Genomic DNA, 21814 nt, shown 5'->3' with positions numbered 1-21814 from the left:
AGATTAGTTTATTAGTGAGTTAATCTGATAGCTCAGTGCCCAAGGGAATAACACACAGGACAGGTTGATCTCAGAGTATGACAGACTATGAGAGTGATGAACAGAGGGAAACAGCAGGCAGCGCTCTGTCTGAGGCTTCTGAGTGCTGCAAAGGGCAAAGTTCTATCAACAGTGCAAATCTAAACTCTTTCAAGTTTTGATGTAACAAAAGACTTTGCACTATAATTTGCTTACAGTTTGAGAAACATAAACATGTGTATATATACAGATACCCTTAACCCTATTACCAAGCCAAGAAAAGGCATCTATAACTCGTCTCTTTCTGTGCAGTCAGATGTGTATGCAACTTTAGGTCATTCTTTCCGGGATGTTAACTGTATGCCCTGATTCTGGGGCAACAGGCTGTCTGATATTTAAAATAAGGAAAACCCTATCTCAGCTGAAGCACTGACCTCTAGCTCTGCTACCTCCTCTTCCAGCACCATCCTAAGGTTACGGACTCTTTTCACTTAGCAGAAAGGATCGCCCTGGGTGGCCTACTTCTGATGAAGGTCAATTGCTTTTTGGCATCAGTAGAATATTCTCATTTGTGACTAATTCCCTAATAAGGTCAACAAATTCAGGGTGAAGAAGTGAGTGTTGAAAGCCCAGGAAAATGGGCCAGAAGAGATGTTCTGTAGCTTCTGAAAGTTCTCCTTATGCAGAGTTTGTCAGGCTTTGCACTACCTACTGCGATTTCAGAGGCACTGAGCTGGCCTTCCCTGGTCTACTGAAATGCTCCAGAGAGAAGCTGGAGAGAAAGTGGAGAATAGAGTGGGAACCAATGCACAGAAAGTAGAGGCTTGGGGCCGCACAGGCAAACGCTGCCTGGAGGAGTCCTGCTAACCAGCCTCCTGAAAGCAATTACAGCCCGTTTCTCTGAAAGGCCAGCCTGGGCTTTGCCAGTGACAACAAATTCTTAGTGAATTTCCATCTCATTGACCCAGGGGGCCTCAAGGTCTGAGATCAACAACTTAGTAACAAAGCTGGTGCCAGACAGTACTGCACAGAGGCTGAATTCCAACTGAGATGAAACATGTAAGGAAGCTTTTTTGATAACTCCTGGTCCTGTTTACTCTCTGCCATTGAGGGATATATGATGATCCCTCAGAAGTCTTGAGCGTTATTCAACCACCAGGGAATAGACTACACAGCATCTGAAGTTAGAAGTGTTTGCTCTTCTTGGCCCAGTGCATCAGCCTCTTGCCAAAAGGATCCTAGGTAATAAACTATGTTGAGAAGGTAAGCCTGGAAAGCCATGATGTGGCTGCATAAATACCATCTTTTCTCCTTTAGGAGCCTGAGGGTTTTTATCTGTTGTAAGGATACTCTTAATTCAGGGTTAGTCTGGTTGCCTTGGACCTCAGTTTTCAATTCCCTGAGGTGTTCAAGGATGAGAGAGCAGATGAGCCAGCAAAGTTCCTCTGGAAACTGATTTCAGTGTTTATTATCAGGCAATTCTAGATTGGTCTCTTTTTCTTAAATATGTCACTGCCAACTCTGTATTAACACGAGCAGCAGTACTAGCAGGATTTACAATAAAATCCTCTTGGGAATCACATACAATTGATAGAGAACTCAGATCCAGGTTTTTTTTTTTTTTAATCTTATGCCCCCAAATACTAATAGCAGAAGACTGTTGCAACCTATCCAATTAGCCACGGGGATTTAGTTAAAGGAAACCTGAAAGGTCTATTACTGCACGTGAAACAGGAGGGAAGCAGGGCAGGGCACAATCTTTGAAAGAAGACACAGCCCAACAAACTGATTAGAACCAAACGGGTCCAAGATGGCAGACAAGTCAACTTCCACTAGACCTTAATCCTCAGTACTGCCCACTGCAACACATCAGCAAGCTAAATGATAAAACCACAAGTGCCGTGACAGTTCCAAGGTTGACCATCAGAGACCAAAAAGTGGGTGGAGGCCTAGTTCCTGGAAACCTCCGCCCTTTCTTCCAAATAGTTGGAATGATCCTCCCACTCATTAGCCTAAGGAATTACCCGCCCATAAAAACTAAACACACCACATTTCAAGGCCACTCTCGCCTTCTGAGGTGGCCCATACTGTCTGTGAAGTGTGTTGTTTTCTAAATAAAACCACTTAACTATCACTTTGTCTCTCACTGAATTTTTTCTGTGATGAGACATCAAGAACCTGAGCTTCATTAAGTCCTGAAATCAAGTGTGTGATCTTAGTTGAAAGACTGGGTTTTGGCCATGTTCAAGTCCTGGCTTGTGGGTTCAAGTCCCAATCTGAGGTGCGCAGCTTCATAAAGAGAGGTGGAAGACAAAGAACATTCCCCAACCACTTTCTTTGTACTCTGCACAAGTCTAAGCATTATACTACATGACCTCACTTAATTCTCAACAGTTCTAGGAATTATTATTCCTTTTATGTAGGTAAGAAAACTGTCTCAGAAACATTATATAATTTTCCTAAGGTCACACAGTTCCTGGAAAAGGTAGGACTTATTAAGCAGGTCATCTGACTCAAAAGTTCATGTTCTTTCCACTACAGAATGTTTCTTTAAAAAGTTTAACTCTTAGGGAAGATAGATAGCACAAAATCTGCCTGGCTTAGTATCATCTTCAGAATCTGGAACTCATTTTCTAATGAGTTGGCAGGGAGTAGGCTGAGAAGTGTGCCCGCAAGCACAAGTGTCTCTAACAAGGGTGAAGAACACGCCCCAGGAGTAACAATGAAACCCCAGAACAAAGGTGGTCAGCCTCTCTGATGAGTCACAGAAGAAGTCACATGTGGCCTATCTTCTTTCTGAGCCAGAATAAGCTCTGCATTTGGCAGCTATGTTGCTGGTGTCTTCTTCGTTTCTAGGAAATCAAGACTACACCTGCTTTTGATAACATCAACTTATTACAGGAATAATTCTTTTCTTTGAAAGAATTATGTGTGTGTGGAGGAGTAGAAAGCACACCTCATTAGGATGCTAGAGATCTAGGTCCTACTCAAGAGTATGGGAAATAGTCTCATAATGGAGTGTGGTTTGTAGAACTGAGAAAGATTCTTAAGTCACAGTCAAGCGCATCGGGAAAGAGTGCTGGGGTAAGTCAGTGACCTCTGCCGTGGGTGTGGGGGTTAGGGGAGGAGTGGTACATATGATACACTTGTCATTCCTCTTCTAAGCCCTCTTTCTTTCTCCCCCCTGTTACCTTTATGCTTTTTTGCGAGTGATTCAGCATTTTAAGGCCTTTATAGTAAACTGGGGATAATAACACTTAATTTATCTAAAGGTAGAGTGGCTAGATGAGCTGATCTCTTCGAGTCTTTTCCAGATACAAGGTTTAAGAGTCCATGTTGCAGCATAAATCTTAGGACCAGCGTGGGCTCTAATGAGGTCAGTTGCTGGTGACTTTAACAATGGCCTGGCTTTTAAACGGGCAATCACAATTTTAAAAGAATTCTGCTCTGAGTCAAAGAGGTGAACAGTGTATCAAATCTTTCTGAAAAGCACTGAGGAAGTTTGTTGAAAAGTCAGATTATAGCCTGTGATCCCTATAGGGGATTTCTCTGAAAGGGGAATCAGAGAAAATAATTTAGAAAAATACAGGAATGCAGGGAGCATTCTAAACATCTATGCAGATTTTGAGTCTTACAGAAGTAAAACTGTGACAAAACAAGTTAACGTCATCATAGCCTTATGTTAAGAAGAAACAGAGGTGATGTCGCCTTTATGTGAAATGTTCTGTGAAGACCACTTCTCACTGCTTCCAATACCCACGTTCCATGCAGTAAATACAAAACAGGCTCACAACTGCTATTACTGATCTATGGCTTACCTGGGATCACAGAGAAATTTGGTTTTCTCGCCTTCTTCTCTCCAGATAAGCCATTCTCGAAAAGACGGGTGTACAAACATACGTGTCATGTCTCTGCGCTTGATTAGGAACATTGAGAGGTTCTCCATCCTCTGCTGGAAGTCCTCCCATTCCAGCGTGCCTTCAATGCTGCCGGCGTTGATGGCTTGGAAGATGTGCTCATCAGTCAGTGGGTGGAGAGACGCCACTGCCACGTTCAGGAGAGGCATCACCCGGTCAAAGGAAGACTGGGTTGGGAACTTCATATTGCACTGGAGTAAATAAACCTCAGAGAGCGAAACAGGAACTACTTTGTAGCTAGAGCTCTTTAACACTAGGTAGCCTTTCTCTATGAGGTCAAATGTGAGTTTCAGGTACAGATAGGACCCTTGGCTGAGGGTCTTGAGATGAGAACTGAGTTTGCCAAATGTAGTATTGTCCATTTTGCCATTAAGAGAAATGTTATTCTGGATCTCTGAGCTGCTATGTATCCGGTGCAGGATGTAGGCCTGCAGGTCCTGGTCTATGGCTTCATTCTCTTCTAGTCGATCCAAAAAAATCCTATGGAAAGGCAGCAGCTTGGTAATTTCCTAAAACAGATGGAGAGAGACAGAGAGAGAGATAGAAAGAGCTTCAGTTTCCCCTAACTCTTGTGACAAACTGCAAGGTCCATGAATTTATTCTTAACTTCTGAGTGGCCAAAGAAAAGAGGGAAATATGACGACGTATTAGTGTCTAAGGATTAAAACATTGTTAGTTGCCTAAAAGGGACACAACTTTCCCTAAAATTGAGACTTAAAATAACTTTTATGAGTCTTCATAAAGGGTATTTTAGGAGCGACTGAATGGTCAATATTCTAAATAACACTCCTAAAACAGAAAATAGAATGCCAAAAGACTCAAAGAATGTTATATGGAATTTGATTTTCTATCCCTCATTATTTTTTAAAATTATTTTAAAATTTATTTTTAATTGGAGGATAACTGCTTTACAATGTTGTGTTGGTTTCTGCCATACAACAATGTGAATCAGCCATAAGTATAAAATGACTTTATTTTAATTGGGGTCTTTTGGAGATGCCTCAGTCCAAAGGAAAAAATCTTTTAACAGTGGGAAGCCTGGCACCCTTGTGATCTGCTTGGAAATTGTATTGGGGGGAAGGTGACAGGGCTTTAGGGTGACTCTCCTGCTCCGGAATCCATCTTTTCTTATCTGCTTATATACTCTGCTCCTGTAAGTATCCATTCCCTCTCCTGCAGCAATTTCTTCTTCTCTCCTGCTTCTCCTGGATCACACAGACATAAGACTCCATATTCCTCCCTCTAACTACTGTATCTTTGATCCCATGTTTAGCAAAATGTTAACAGAAAAGTTTTCTCTGCTTACTGTGTTTCATTCCTCCCTTCCCATTCTCTCCTCCGTTTGTTGCAATCAGGCTTCAATCTCATGACTTCACTGGAATGGTCCTTGTTAAGATGATCAGTCATCTGCATCTTCCCAAATAATGGAGGTTTATTTCTCATCCTCCTCAACCTCTCAGCAGTCTCTGACACAGGGGATCACGTCTTGCTTCTCAAGTCCCTTCCTGCAGCTTGCTTCCAAAACACATTCCCCTCATTTTCCTCTCAGCACACGGGCCACTCCTACTCAGCCTCTTCTGCTGGGTCCTGTCTCATGTCTCAGTTCACCCAGGGCTCCCATCTCCATTCTTCCTCTTATCTGGCTACCTGCACTCCCTAGAATAGCTGGATCCCATGGTTCTAAATATAGTCTATACATGAATGATGCCTGATTTTATATCCTCAGCTTGGTTATTTCTCTTGGGCTCTCTTCTTATATCTCTACTGACTCAACATTGCCACTTGGATGTTTCATAGACAAACTTACTGTGACCAAATCAGAACTACGAAAACTCCCCCCCACCATAAACCTTCCCATGTCGATAAACAGTATCACCACTGACCCTACCATCAAATAGTAGGAATTATCTAGATCTTTTCCTCAAACCAGCCTCTACTCAATTGCTCACCAAAATCCCACAATTCATACTTGAACCTCCTCTCTTGCTTACATCCACATCCAGCCCATCACGGTCTTCTCAAAACATAGTCCAAATATGACTGCTTCAAAGGATCTCCACTGAGAAGGAACTATCTAGATCTTTTCCTCAAACCAGCATCTACCCAATTGCTCACCAAAACCCCACAATTCATCCTTGAACCTCTCTCTTGCTTACGTCCACATCCAGCCCATCACCATCTTCTCAAAACACAGTCTAAATATGAGCGCTTCAAAGGATCTCCGCTGTTCCCACTCTAGTCTAAGCCATCACCTTTCACCTATACTTCTGCTTCCATTCTTGATCCCCTACATTATCTATATAGCCAGGAGCCAAAGAAATCTTTTAAAAAGGTAAATCAGATTTCATCATATTACAAGGCTCCTTGGAGAGGCCTTTCCTATCTGTTCTATGTAAAATAACTGTCATTCCCATTTATCTCTTCACTGTTATATCTGTCTTCATAGCACTGACACTCCCTAAATTTTAACATACGCTAATTTGTCTTATTATGTGTGCTCCTCACTAGAAAATAAGCTTTATGAGGGCAGAGATATTGTCCATCTTGCTCACTGTCCTATTCTCAGCTCTCAGAAATAAGCTTTTATACTTGATATACTTAACAAATGTTTGTGGAAATAATGAATGATCAATTATGAGGGTTCATTTTGAAAGATCTGTGAATTATTTCATTGTAAGAGCTAAATAAAAATAATTTTTAAAAGTTACTGGTTAATTTAGATACTTAAAATAATTGTAATATATAGTGGAACTATATGCAACCTTGTTCTATATTTTCCAAGTCTCCTATAAATGCATTATCATACTTTCATAATTTAAAAACTAAAAAAGAAAGAGAAAAAAAAGGTTATGAGTTGCTAGCCTTGATTTATGAAGACACCGACTTTTCGACTTTGTGAATATAATGCTTTTCCTATTCTTTGGCACAGCTGAAAAGTTAGTCATCTGGTCTACCAAGTCATACTTAAAACATCTTTTGAGATTGCACATGGCATAATGTAAAAATATAAGCAAAGATATTATCTCCTAAGTGTATATTTAGTAAAACTAGTCAGACTGTGTTCCTGGAAGTTTATTTTATTCACCCTTCATCTTTTAACAATCAAGCTACTGACCAATAATGGTGGATTACATAACTTTTAGTTACAAAGATGCATTTATGTTGATTCATTTTAATTTAACTCAAATTACTTTGAGATCTTAATAATGAACATCTGCAAGTTGATGGTCAGGATTAGAAGTACAGTTTCTGATCAAGGAAGGCAGATTGACCTTAATTGGTCAAGCTATAGGAAAAATACTAAATGCCTGAGAGAGGGAAAAAGAAGGGCACTGAGGCTATTTTCTGTATGTTAACTACTGATATAAGGGTGTTGCATCCAAACAGTGGGATGGATGTATAACATGTGAGATTTTTAATTTTTATTATATTTAAAAAATTTATTTATTTGGCTGTACTAGGTCTTAGTTCCATCACTCGGGATCTCCGGCCTCTGCTGCAGCACATGAGCTCTTTAGTTATGGCAGGTGAACTCTTAGCTGCAGCATATGGGAACTAGTTCCCAGACTAGGGGACTGAACCTGGGCCCCCATGAACTGGGAAGGTGGAGTCTTAGCCACTGGACCACCAGGGAAGTCCCAATGCGAGATTTCAATGTTCATCAAAAGAAGCTATGGTTTGGGGAAAAAAAGTTGAGAAACCCTGTTTCAAACCAAATGTGAATATGTAAAGAACGGAAAATATCAACTCAGGTATACCATGAATAGTAGAGAAGGTGGAGTCATTTCATTTATCCTTTAGCCCATGTGTCTACAGATTTCAGTTCCAACATTCCTAGTCATTCTTCTGGGCTATAAAGTGAGTGATCAGTGAGTAAACAGAGAAGGTAATTTAAAAAAATTATCTCCCAGGGGTAGTAAATTTAATATAAAGCCTGAATCGTGGCAATATTTCTTAGAAAAAGGTATATACAGAAGAAAGTCCATCTTCATGCTATGAAAAGTTGAGAAACAGAAGGAAGAACTAGAAAATCTGACTCTACACTGTACACTGAACTGGATTTTTCCCGGCATTAAATGATAGAAAATATAAAACAAAAGTCAAACAGTAAATGTGTTAGAGGATCTATTTGCTTTGCTATCCTCAGGACAAAGCCTAGAAAAATGGACTTTCTTTCATGCTATTTTGAGGGACACTTTATTAAAACTTACCCAGAGCAATGGGAATGGGAATTTGAGCTAAGACAGTCAAATATTGAAAATGGTCTCTCTAGACTGTACCACTTACTCTCAAAATATTCTCTTCAGGAATTACTCTTGCTAATGCTCTATAACATGGCAAAGATTTAGAATAGCTCACTACTAAGGGTACAAGGACCTAAACTTTTCAGTTTAAGCACTCTCCAAGGGAAATAATTTGTGGGTCCAAAAGCAAACAAACACATACCTGTAAACTGGTCCTAACTGTTACAATTAGCTTGAGCCAGGAAGGAAATTTTCCAATCATTTTACTCAGAAATGATACAATTGTATCCCCATAATCCGGTTTGTGAAATTCTGCTTCATTTAATCCATCAATTAAGATGATGAAATCTTCATCTGGAATTTTTCTCTCTGAGATAGAAAGAAACAAATTACTAAATAATTACCAAGGAGATAAGTGAGCTCTTTTTGGGTCTTTGATCACGTATCTATTTGGGAGGAAAAATTTTAAAAGGTCTCTGGTGTTTAGTGAATGCTCAGCACACATAATTTATTATAAAGACATGGAATAATTCGTTTAGTGAGTTTATTTTGTTTTTCACCAGGTACAAACACGTTTGTCATATAAATAATCTATAAAGCACATGTATCATCAGCAACATTTCTCCCATGTTATCAGCTGTAAGACAGTCTGAGCGTTGCATGTGTGAGAATCTGCACATGTGAATTCATTTTTCTCACACACTTGAAAAAGCTGGGAAAGAATGTTTTTCCCACCCCTTCTGACCGTCTTAAAGAGAACAATATCACATGTTCCTCTGGGAACTGCCAAAAACTAAACAGATAAATAAAAAGTTTAACCTGAAGTCTAAAGCAGTATATAGGACTGTATGTGAATATGCAGTGGGATGGAAAAGATGAAGGGACAGAGAAAAGGGATCCCAGCCAATAGACAGACCTACAAGTAGGCAGGTTGGATTCTGAGATCTTACAGAACTAGCAGCTTCCTAGACTACATCTGAAGCAGCTTCAATGAGACCAGAACCTCATGTGATTTTCCCAGAGGAGAAGTCAGGTAGGAAAGACAAATATCTGCCACTTTTGTTTCCTTTTCCCTCCTGGATTCTACATTATCCTAATTGACAAAATCAGTTTATCTTTAGGGCTGGACTGTAGAAGAAGACTTGTGTAAGATTTCAGGCTTCTACTCCCATGAAATGCTTACTGACTCTCAAACAATATTGAACAATAAGAGGTTTAAAAATCTCCAGGCTGAATGAACACTGTAGTATAAATGAACTGCAAAGAACAAGTAAAAGTTCCTAGTTAGCAGGACCTTTACACGTTCTAAGGCAGAAGGCTTCCTGAGAAATCTGTATGCAGGTCAGGAAGCAACAGTTAGAACTGGACATGGAACAACAGACTGGTTCCAAATTGGGAAAGGAGTACATCAAGGCTGTATATTGTCACCCTGTTTATTTAACTTATATACAGAGTACATCACACAAAATGGTGGGCTGGATGAAGCACAAGCTGGAATCAAGACTGCTGGGAGAAATATCAATAACCTCAGATAGGCAGACGACACCACCCTTATGAAAGAAAGTGAAGAACTAAAGAGCCTCTTGATGAAAGTGAAAGAGGAGAGCGAAAAAGCTGGCTTAAAACTAAACATTCAGAAAACGAAAATCATGGCATCCGGTCCCAACACTTCATGGCAAATAGATGGGGAAACAATGGAAACAGTGAGAGACTTTATTTTTTGGGGCTCCAGAATCACTGCAGATGGTGACTACAGCCATGAAATTAAAAAACGCTTGCTCCTTGGAAGAAAAGCTATGACCAACCTAGACAGCATATGAAAAAGCAGAGACACTACTTTGCTAACAAAGGTCCATCTAGTCAAAGCTATGGTTTTTCCAGTAGTCATGTATGGATGTGAGAGCTGAACTATAAGGAGAGCTTGGCACTGAAGAATTGATGCTTTAGAACTGTGGTGTCGGAAAAGACCCCTTGGACTGCCAGAAGATCCAACCAGTCCATCCTAAAGGTAATCAGTCCTGAATATTCATTGGAAGGACTGTTGCTGAAGCTGAAACTCCAATACTTTGGCCACTTGATGCAAAGAGCTGACTCACTGGAAAAGACCCTGATGCTGGGAAAGCTTGAAGGTGGGAGAAAGGGATGACAGAGGATGCAATGGTTGGATGGCATCACCGACTTGATGGACATGAGTTTGAGTAAGCTCAGGGAGTTGGTGATGGACAGGGAAGGCTGGCGTGCTGCAGTCCACGGGGTTGCAAAGAGTCAGACATGACTGAGTGACTGAACTGAACTTACAGGTTCTGAAAAAGAGGAAAGCATGGGGGAAGAAAGAGAGAAGTCACTGGGATGCCTGAAGCAGGAAACATGTGAGGAAGAAAAAGAAGGTGAAGCTGGGGACAGAAGGAAGTCTGTGGACTTTGGTACCATGTTGGTTCCGTTAGCCTTTGAAAGAGTCAAAACCAATCAAAACTCTATATATTTTTGTTTCAAATTGTATGCAGATTTTTTGCATGATTAATACAACTTTATATTTCCCCTCTAAAGTACTAGCTTTACATAAAGAAATTTAATTTCAATAGCTTAAGTACTATAAATCAGTTCTCAAATAATGAATAGTTCAAGTATTACTTTCGTCTGGTGACTTTAGGAAGAGAAATGATGGATTTCAGCTCTATTAACTGATTATTAATGAAATGTCATTCTAGATGATGTAGAGCTAAGAAAATACATTGTTCCTTTAGGGAGTAAAAAGAATTTATAAAGGAAGAGAGAGGAGCTGCTTGGAAAGAACTGGAATTTACCCACCAAATGGGGGGTCCTTAAATTCTTGATTTTGAGGACCATGGCTCCTTTAAGCAAAATCATGTCTTTATTGCATTCTGCTCAGCAGATACATTACAGCTGTCCACGGTGAGTGAGCACCATCACCAGCCCCACCCCGCGGTGTGCTGGAGCCATCCTGTGTGGTTCAGGAGAATCCACTGAAATATTTTCAGGAGTTGGTTGTTAAGCAACTAGTAGCTTCAAATGGGTCCAAGTGGGACTATTTATTTATACAATTTGTTGTTGTTTAGTTGCTAACTCTTAGCGACTGACTCTAACTCTTAACTGCAAATGTTACAAGCCCTCCTTCCTACAGCTGGTTGTTAAAATTTACAAGCATACCACTGTCTCCATCACTTCAGTCAGACCCCCTTTAACTTCACCCAGGCTCCGTCGTAGGAAAGCCATGATCATCAACTGGAGAAAAAGGCTGATGATAATGCACACATCTGTTGAAATTTTCTTTGGGAAAACATTTCAAGGATCAAGATCAAGAACATGCTCTAAATTATCATCTGAACATTTTAATGAATGAAATAACTCAAACGCTAATAAAATTAAATTTTCATTTCCATAAATTCCCAGTAGACTATAATATTCATCCAAGGAGTAAGCAATATATCATTTCTTTTTTAAAAAATGTGACTCACTTAAACCTAAAAAATTCCGTTTTCTTTTGTTAAATGGTCAATTATAAATTTAAGTGAGACCTTAGTGATCTTTTGACTTTGCCTTTCAAATGCAGCCAGCCTTACAAGAATGCTTGCTCATTTCAAACTTTGTATATTTAAATACATACTCTGACTCAGTAGCTTTTAAAAGATTTTACCAATGAAAATTTTAGAAACATTGAGGATCAATGAAGGATCTGCTTCATAATTTGCCATGTAAGAACATGTATAGTACAACTACTACCATTATTTCATAGAATAAAAAATATTTTAACATTAGAAGAAGAGAGATATTATCTAACTTTTACATATATGTCTATGCAAAACCACATCTGTGTTTTACATCCACACAAATTCTAGGCTGTTTCTATTTTCTTATTTTGTCATGGACTAATGAAAACTTTAAACGGACTGATGCTTAGGAGCCACTGTTCTGGCTGACAAGTCCCTGGAAAGGTCTCTGAAGCCTGTTAACCCTTGTTTTAAATTCTCTGTACATATGTACTCACCAGGGATGCCCCACTGCCCTCACTTACATATATGCTTAATAAATACTTGGAACTGTCTTCCTTAGTAGTCCTGTTCTAAGATTCTCTCTAGATAACTGAGAGAAACAAGAATTAAAGAGACTGCAAGAGAAGAGGACACAGCTAGAACCAAAGGCAAAACTGGATCTTAGTGCATGAGATTCTACTGTATTAATATTACTGGTATATTATATAGGGATTCTCAAAAATGAAAAGAAGGCTCACATAAGACAACATTTTCTGTTCAAAAAAGCTGCACTTTACGTGCACTTCCTTTTAGTTGTGATAACAAACAAGTATCACCTTTCATTTCATCTTGATGGCCAAAGCAAGAGTTCATCAAGAAACTCTGAAACATTTCCATTTGTTTTATATGTATCTGTGTTTGTGTTTTAGTCACCACACTTGTAGAACCCTTAAAGAAATGTGAAAAATGTTGACTCTCATTTTTTAAAGAATAATTTATAAGTTGAAATGTAGCTCCTGAATTTAAATAGAAACTGTTTCTACTGAACCTTCCTGGGAAGAAAACTCCAGTTACCTTAAAAAATTCCCTATTTTAAAAACTACTGTGATAAAAATTTATATATAATTAATACAATTCATTGTGAAGATCTAAACTATACACATTTGATGAGTTTTGACAAACACATATACCCTTGTAACTAACATCCTGAGCAAAGATAGAACATCTCCATTACCCCAGAGGTCCAGTGCTCAATAGGCACCACTGTTCTGATTCACATCACCACTGATTATACTTGCTTCTTATGATTAACATAAAGTTTTTGAGATTTATCTATCAATACATTGTTGAGTTTGATATCACTTTCTTTCACTTTTACATTGTTGAGTTTACTATTAATTTTTTCCTTTTATTACTAAGAAGCATATTAAGAATTCATTTATATGCATCAAATGAATATACAATTTGTTTATGTATGCTTTTGTTGAAGGATCTTTGGGGTGTTTTCAGTTCTTAACCACTATGAATAATCTTTGATATAAACATTCTTGCATGAGTCTTTTTGTAGATATATGTTTTCATTTCTTTTTGGGTAAATACGTTTACCTGAAATGTATTTTGCTTGAAGTTGTTTGGTCATAAGAATTAGAATTGCTTGGTCATAACACAGATTCATATTTAACTTTATAAGGAATGGTCAACTAGTTTTCCAAAGTAGTTGTACCACTTTAAACTCCCACCAGTGATATGTAAGGGTTCTACTTGTGTACCTCAACAACATTTGATGCTCAGCTTTTAAAATTTTACCACTGTGGTGGATGTAAAGTGGTATCTCATTGTGATTTAAATTTGTATTTGCCTGATGACTAATGATAGCAAACACATTTTTATGTGCTGGTAGGCTATTTATATATCTTCTTTTGTGAAGCACCTAAATCTTTTGTCCATTTCAGAATTGATTTATCCTTTCTTCAATAACTTATTGAAATTCTTTAAATACCATGGATATAAGCACTATGTCGCATACACACACTAGTGTGCACACACAGAGTGAATTATTTTCTCTCCCTTTGTGATTTTCTTTTCCTTTTTCTTAGTAGTATCTTGAGCAGACATTTAAAATTTTGATGAAGTCCAATTTATTAATTTTTTCTTACATGATTAATGATTTTTAGGACCTAAGAAATCTTTACCTACCCCAAGGTTGTGAGGATATTCCAAGTTTTTTTCTATTAGCTTTAGAGATTTTGCTTTTATATTTTGGATAAAATCTCAAGTTAATTTTTGTGTATGATGCAAGATAAGGATTAATTTTTCCCATACTGGTATCCAGTTGTTGTAGCATCATTTGATGACAAAAAAATTCTTTTTTCCAAATTATCTTGGCATCTTTGAAGGTGGTCAACTGACTCCATATTATGGGTTTATCTTTAGATTCTCCATTGTATTCCATTGATCTGTTTATCTCTCCTTGTGGGAATACCACTCTGTCAGTGGAGTGCTAGAGCTGGCTCAAGTTGGCTCATGAGAGCTGATTGTTAAGTTTTTTTATGGTCAAATCATGCCCCTGTCCCTGGGCTGATTGTTAAACATTTACTAACATATTACTACCTGTCATGATTTCTATAGCTTTAAATTAAGTCTTGAAACCAGATACTGTTGGCTTATAACTGTTGGTCTTCCAATCCTTTTTTTTTTAAGATTGTTTTGGCTATTCATGGTTCTTTGAATTTCTGAAAGTTGTAAAAAAAAAAAAAATCCTGCTGGGATTTTGATTGGGATTATGTTGAATCTATAGACCAATTTGGGGAAAAACTTTAATCTACAAACATGGCATACCTCTTCCATTTACTAACTTCTTCAATTTTGCTTTGCATGTTTTATAGTTCTCACAGTGGAACTCTTGACACATCTTTTGTTAAATTTATTCTTAAGCATTTTGGTTCTATAGAAAATAGTATTGCTCCAGTTATCTACTGTTCCATCAAAAAGCTGTTACTCAAATGGCTGGGAAATGGAATCATCTGCAACAAAAACCCACACGTCTGGTATCCAGGCCAGAATGACTTGATTGACTAGAACAGTCAACTGGAAAACTTACATAAATATAGCTGCTGCATGTGGTCTGTACTTCTTGATAAACTCAAAGTAGTCAGTCTTTTCACATGGCAATTGTTGTTGTTTGGTTGCTGAGTTGTGTCTGACTCTTTCGCGACCTCATTAGCTCACCAATATCCTCCGTCCATGGGATTTCCCAGGCAAGAATATTAGAGTGGGTTGTCATCTCCTTCTTCAGGGGATCTTCCTGACCCAGGAACTGAACCTGTATTTTCTGCATTAGCAAGCGGATTCTTTATCACTGAGCCACCAGTGACATGGCAATGTGTCTCCCAAAAACAAGTGTTTCAGTAAACAAGATGGGAACAGGATGGCCATTTATAACCTAGCCTCAACTATACACAGCATCGTTTTGTCATACTTTCTTGGTTGAAGCAGTCACAAGCTTGCTAAGATTCAAGGGAAGGCGACTCACTCTAACTCTGGATGGGAGGAATGTCAAAGAATTTGCAGCCATGTTTTAAAACTCCCACACTACTTTTTAAATTTTTCAGGTGTTTCCTGCTAGTATATAAACACAATTCAGTTCAGTTCAGTCGCTCAGCTGTGTCCGACTTTCTGTGACCCCATAGACTGCAGCATGGCAGGCTGCAACTCCATCACCAACTCCTGGAGCTTGCTCAAACCCATGTCTATCAGGTCCGTGATGCCATCACAATAGATATCACATACTGACCATGTCGAAGGTAGCTCTACATTTACTAATTCTAGTAGGCTTTTCTTTTCTTTCGTAGATTCTGTATAGTGTTCCAGTAAACAAGCACATCAGCAAATAAAGCAAGTTTTACTTCTTCCTTTCCAATCTTAATCCTGTTTGCTTGTTTGTTTTCTTAACTGCACTACCTTGGACCACTGAAGAATGTCAAAAGTAAGTCATCAAGCTCCTGATAAAAGGGGAAATGTATTTAATATTTCATTGTATATGTTTTGGAGTTGTCCTTTATGAGACTAAGTTTTCTTCTATTCCTAGTTTGCAGACCATTTTTACTATTAATTGTAATTATTTTTTTCTGCATTTATTGAGATTATAAATATATGTTTACATAAAGACATAGATTTTCTCATTTATTCTGCTAGTATGATGAGTCACACTAATTAACTTTCAAATGTTAAACATTGTATTCCTGATCAAATAGAACTAATCAATTTGCTATTTTGTTTTTCCCAGGATTTTGCTATTATGGTCATGAGGAATTCTTGACTGTAATTTTCTTTTCTTGTATGGTCTTTACCAAATGTTGGTTTCAGCAGTATGCTTGTCTAATAAAATGAACTGAGAAATGTTCTCTTCTCCTTTATTTTATGAAAACATTTATGCAAGATTTATACTATTTCTTCTTTAAATGCTGGATACAACTCATTAATAAAACCATTTGAGCCCGGAGTTTTCTTTTTAGAGGTTTATTTTCATTTGAACTTAAATAGGTAAGAGCTACAAATTAAACAGATAAGAGTTATTCAGATTTTTTTCTTTCCTTTTGAGTCACTTTTGTGTAAGTTGTGTTTTTTATAGAATTTGCCCAATTTAAGTTGTTGAATTTATTGCTATAAATTATAATTTTAAAAAATATTAAATTTTTTTTTTCTATTCCACAGGTTGCAGCTCTTGCTTTTTTATTAATTCTTTCTGCTTACTCTGGGTTTATTTTCCTCATTTTTTTCTAGTTTACTAACTCATAAACTTAATCATTGATTTTTTACTATTCAGTTTGAAGTTTTTATAATTTCCTTTGTGGTTTCTTCCTTGTCTCGTGGGTTGTTTAGAACTGCACTGCTAAATTCCTAAATATCTGGGGATTTTCTGTGTATTGATTTCTAATTAAATTCCATTATCTCAGAGAACATTTTCTGTAAGGTTTTAGTTTTTTGAATTCAGACTTATCTTATGGCCCAGATACAATCCTTGTGCCCTTGAAAATAATGCGTATTATGCAGTTATTGACAGTGTTCTACAAATGCCAACTGGGTCAAATTGGTTGACAGTGTTGTTAAAATCTTCTATATACTTACTAATTTTCTGTCTATTTGTTCTAACAGTTATTGAGACAGAGAAGTTAAAATCTCCAACTATAATTATTTGTCTATTTAGCTCTTTAGTTCTAGTTTAGTTTTTGATTCACGTATTTTGAAACTTCACTATTAGGTTCATGCACATTTAGGATTATTTTATCTTTTGATGAACTGGTCCTTTTATGTTTATGAAATGCCCCTCTGGTCATACTCCTTGTCTTGAAGTCCACTCCTCCTCACATGAATATACTCACTCCAGCTTTTTTATGCTCCATGTTTATAGGGTACATATTTTTCTACTCTTTCACTTTGAATCTGTGTCTTTATATAAACTTTTCTGCACATGGCATATTACTGGGTCTTGCTTTTATAATTCAGTGTGATGGTTTCTGCCTTTTAACAGAATTATTTGGTCCATTTAAATTTAATGTAATTACTGATACAGTTGATATAAGTCTTTCATTTTGCTTGTTCCATACTTTAAAAATATATATATATATATTCTGTTTTTTTCTTTCCAGTCTCTTTGGGATTAATAAAATAATTTTCAGTATTTCATTTATTTTACAAATTGTGTTTCCAGCTGTTGCTCATGATGGTGAATTTGTTTTCAGGGTAACAACATGGTAATTTGATAGAATAATTAAATTCACTCAGAGAACATTTATTAATGGGGATATCTAAAGCTGGTTTTGGAGACCTAAATGAGCAACAAATATATTTAGTAGCAAAATTATAAAACACATGAACTATGGTTGAGAATCTAGAGCTGAGCCTGCAAGTATTTGAATCTTTCCCTTAAATTAGCACTCAGATGTAGATCCTGTATCACTGACCTTCCCTCAAGGTACCCTATATGGGAGCAATTTCTATCTTCACTTATTTGTTCAAACTTTATGTCCTGAAATGCCTGCTACGTTCATGGTTGAGGGAATCACCATGAAGGATAAAAGCTGAATAAGTTCTTAGCCTCAACAGCATATAAGTCAGACAAAGGAATAAGTATAGATATAACTAATTCCTATAAAGCACAAAGTATATCTGACATATAATAAAAGTGCAATAAATGTTAGTAACAAAAACTGAAGTTCTATTAAACATGCAGTAATATATGAAATACCATAAGTAAGATATTTAAAAAACCCTAGTGAAGAGGAACTAAAAAGCCTCTTGCTGAAAGTGAAAGTGGAGAGTGAAAAAGTTGGCTTAAAGCTCAACATTCAGAAAACGAAGATCATGGCATCCAGTCCCATCACTTCATGGGAAATAGATGGGGAAACAGTAGAAACAGTGTCAGACTTTATATTTTTGGGCTCCAAAATCACTGCAGATTGTGACTACAGCCATGAAATTAAAAGACACTTACTCCTTGGAAGAAAAGTTATGATCAACCTAGATAGTATATTCAAAAGCATAGATATTACTTTGCCGACTAAGGTCCATCTAGTCAAGGCTATGGTTTTTCCAGTGGTCATGTATGGATGTGAGAGTTGGACTGTGAAGAAGGCTGAGCACCGAAGTATTGATGCTTTTTAACTGTGGTGCTGGAGAAGACTCGAGAGTCCCTTGGACTGCAAGGAGATCCAACCAGTCCATTCTGAAGGAGATCACCCCTGGGATTCCTTTGGAAGGAATGATGCTGAAGTTGAAACTCCAGTACTTTGGCTACCCCATGCGAAGAGTTGACTCACTGGAAAAGACTCTGATGCTGGGAGGGATTCGGGGCAAGAGGAGAAGGAGAAGACAGAGGATGAGATGGCTGGATGGCATCACTGACTTGATGGACGTGAGTCTGAGTGGACTCCAGGAGTTGGTGATGGACAGGGAGGCCTGGTGTGCTGCGATTCATGGGGTTGCAAAGAGTCGGACATGACTGAGCGACTGAACTGAACTGAATGTCAATTTGGAAGGACACTGTAACTTATTGGAGGAAGTAGGTGGATCAGCAGGTATTTCATGAATAAGGTGGTATTTAAGGTGGTCCATGAAAGATGGGTAGGATTCTGAGATGTGAGGAGAAGGCATATCATGAAATGGAATCAATGAGCAGATGTATGGAGGCAGGAAAATGTAAGGAAGTATTTAGAGATTTGTGAATATTTTGGTTTATATGTAAACACAGGGTTCATAAGGGTAAAAGTGGATCATAAGGCTAGAAAGTAGGTTGGATCCAGGCCATTAAATACCTTAAATGACAGACTAAGGAGCTGGAAGTTAATTCAGTGAGGTAACAGGGAGTCATTGGAGGTTTCTGAACAGGGAAATTCAGTGACCAGAGCACTGTTTTATAAAGCTTTATCTGGAAGCAGTACGTAAAGTCTAGAAGATTGTAGAGACTGGGGCAGATATTACCCGCCAGGAATGCCATGAATGGGTTAGAGATGCACCTAAACACGAATTCCTTCAGCCCTCCGGGCATCAGGAGCTCCATGCAGCTGTACCCTCAGAGCCAGTGATGTCCAGCCATGAGGAGTCTTGATTTTTTATCCTTGTGTGCTATATACATTTGAATAATTTTCCAAATGTGTTATGATGTGAAAACAGCACTAGACCAGAAGTCCAAAGACCAGGAAGGGCAGCAACACATATGTGATGTCACAGGCAGCTGAGCAGCCTTTAGGGTGACAGTGGCAGAAATGATTTCGAGATGTGAGAAACATCAAGAAGGCACAATTAATGGGATTTAAAGGTTGACTTTGGCATAAGGAGGCCTGGTGTGCTGCGATTCATGGGGTCGCAAAGAGTCGGACGCGACTGAACTGAACTGAACTGAACTGAAAGGTTGACTGAATGGACAAAAAACATGTTAAATATTTGTGGTGAAATCTCAATGTTAAAAATGTCTAGGGTGTGGGAAAGCTGATTGGTAGGTAGCAGAGCTATAGACAGAGGTTATCGGAGTCGAGAAGAAAAACTGATACATGGTGATGAGCATGGAAGTCGACATAATGAGACAGTGGTCAGGAGAATGCAAATTCTTATACGAGTACCTGAGAAATGTTCAAGGAAAGTATGTAACTCTCTCAGGGATTAACAGGATTGCTCAGGCATCTCATGCTTACTCAGGTCCTTTTCTTCGGCTCCCAGCATGGACAGAACATGCTGGGGAAGGGGCAGAGGTGAAGAATGAGGTGGTTACACTTAGGCCTCGGCCAACACCAGAGAGCTGACTCATTGGAAAAGACCCTGATTCTGGGAAAGACTGAGGGCAGGAGAAGGGGGTGACAGAGAATGAGATGGTATCACCAAATCAATGGACATGAGTTCGAGCAAACTCCGGGAGATAGTGAGGGATAGGGAAGCGTGGCATGCTGCAATCTATGGGGCTGCGAAGAGTTGGACACAACTGAAAAACAGTATCACCAGAGTTGCAGAGTTAAAACAAAGAAAAGGTATGGACATGATCTGTTGCTGCTACTGCTGCTAAGTCGCTTCAGTCGTGTCCAACTCACAGACGGCAGCCCGGCAGGCTCCCCCGTCCCTGGGATTCTCCAGGCAAGAATACTGGAGTGGGTTGTCATTTCCTTCTCCGATGCATGAAAGCGAAAAGTGAAAGTGAAGTCGCTCAGTTGTGTCCGACTCTTAGCGACCCCATGGACTGCAGCCTACCAGGCTCCTCCGTCCATGGGATTTTCCAGGCAAGAGTACTGGAGTGGGGTGCCACTGCCTTCTCTGATGGACACGATCACTTCCCCCCAATTCTTAAAAATATCTTAATACCTTTTAGTGGATGATTAAGTAATTTTTTTTGCATACAAGTAGTTATGTAACCCTTTCATTTTACCTGACTGTGGAGTAATAAAAAAAGGCAATAGAAATTCCATGGCATGGAGAGGAAGCCATGGCTTTAGTGATCTATTTGAACTCCACAGAAAAGACTGGAAGCTCAACTCTCTTTAGTTCAAGAAGAATGCATTATATTTGGAAATGAGAATGAGAATTTTTACGCAGCAAGAAGGAAGTACCAATTCCTGGAGGAATTTCTTATTTTTTTTTTCCCCCTGAGTAAACCCTTTTATTTGTTAACTGTACCCTGTAGGAACATTTAAGTTTTGGCAGTATGATAAAACTAATCATTTCTATAACATGCCCCCAGGTGAACTTGGGCTCCAGAGCCTCCACCTTCCACCTGCTCTGCACCTCATTTGTACCTTTGTGGAGATTTTCCAGGGGCTCCAGCACTCCCCTCCGGAAGGAGGCCATGGGGTCTTGAACACAGGACCGAAGACTCAGCATGCTCTGGAGGTGAGGCTCCCGGAGAAGCTGCTCCCGATAGGCTGCCAGCTGAGGGGAGCGGCAGAGCAGCGCAGCAACGTTGTGGACGAACTCAGGCACCAGGCAGGTGTAGGCGTTATCTGCTTGGCAATAGTGATAGGCAACCACCTAAGAAAGAATGATGAGCATGCAGACAGGTTGGTCAGCAGCAAGAGCAGCAGTCATGGTTGTGCGTGTGTGTTTAGCCACTAAGCTGGTCATGGTTACTGTATGGCTATTCTCTAACGCTATCTTCTGTCACCCCACTCAACTTCTTAAACTGGAAAAAAAGCTGTTAACTTGGAAACTGCCCTGATTTATCTAAGATAACAAATTTGACCCAATATTTCTCTTGTATGTGCATGGTACCATAATTCATAATTAAAACATAAATACAAACTGAGCTTTTCCTCTAGATTAAAATAGGAAGCAGGCCTGAGAATAAAGATTAATCTCTCTAATATTTATTCAGCATGAAGTAGTACATGAAACAATCTGATACTGTAACAAAGCATCAGGAATAAAATAACCAGAGAAATACCATATGTTAGACTCAACAAACATATGCTTATAAGGCATATTTAAAAAATTATAATTGTGTTGTAATCAGTATTATAGAAAATAAAATAACGTAGACTTAAGAATTATCATTAAATAGTTTTCTAAGCTCCCAGAGACAGAGAGGATCAGAATTAGATAATAGGAAGAAGGAGTGAGATTTTTGTCAGATGCACGTGTTAAATTCAAAGAACTCAGAAAATCC

General features: G+C 38.6%; 1 protein-coding gene across 5 annotated transcripts in view; it reads right to left on the bottom strand.

The window, feature by feature from the left end:
• Window positions 1-21814, bottom strand: part of TANC2 (tetratricopeptide repeat, ankyrin repeat and coiled-coil containing 2) — a 366596-nt gene that overhangs the window by 51167 nt on the left and 293615 nt on the right. For all 5 annotated transcript variants that reach the window (XM_069541695.1, XM_069541696.1, XM_069541692.1 and 2 more), the window contains 3 exons: window positions 20949-21180; window positions 8382-8548; window positions 3837-4444 (listed from right to left, as the gene is read on the bottom strand). In XM_069541695.1, the coding sequence (XP_069397796.1) occupies window positions 3837-4444; window positions 8382-8548; window positions 20949-21180 (1007 nt within the window). The remainder of the gene's footprint in view (window positions 1-3836; window positions 4445-8381; window positions 8549-20948; window positions 21181-21814) is intronic.

Source organism: Ovis canadensis, chromosome 11 (genome assembly GCF_042477335.2).
Source record: "Ovis canadensis isolate MfBH-ARS-UI-01 breed Bighorn chromosome 11, ARS-UI_OviCan_v2, whole genome shotgun sequence".
Lineage (NCBI taxonomy): Eukaryota > Metazoa > Chordata > Mammalia > Artiodactyla > Bovidae > Ovis > Ovis canadensis.
This window is presented reverse-complemented; position numbering and strand designations above follow the sequence as displayed.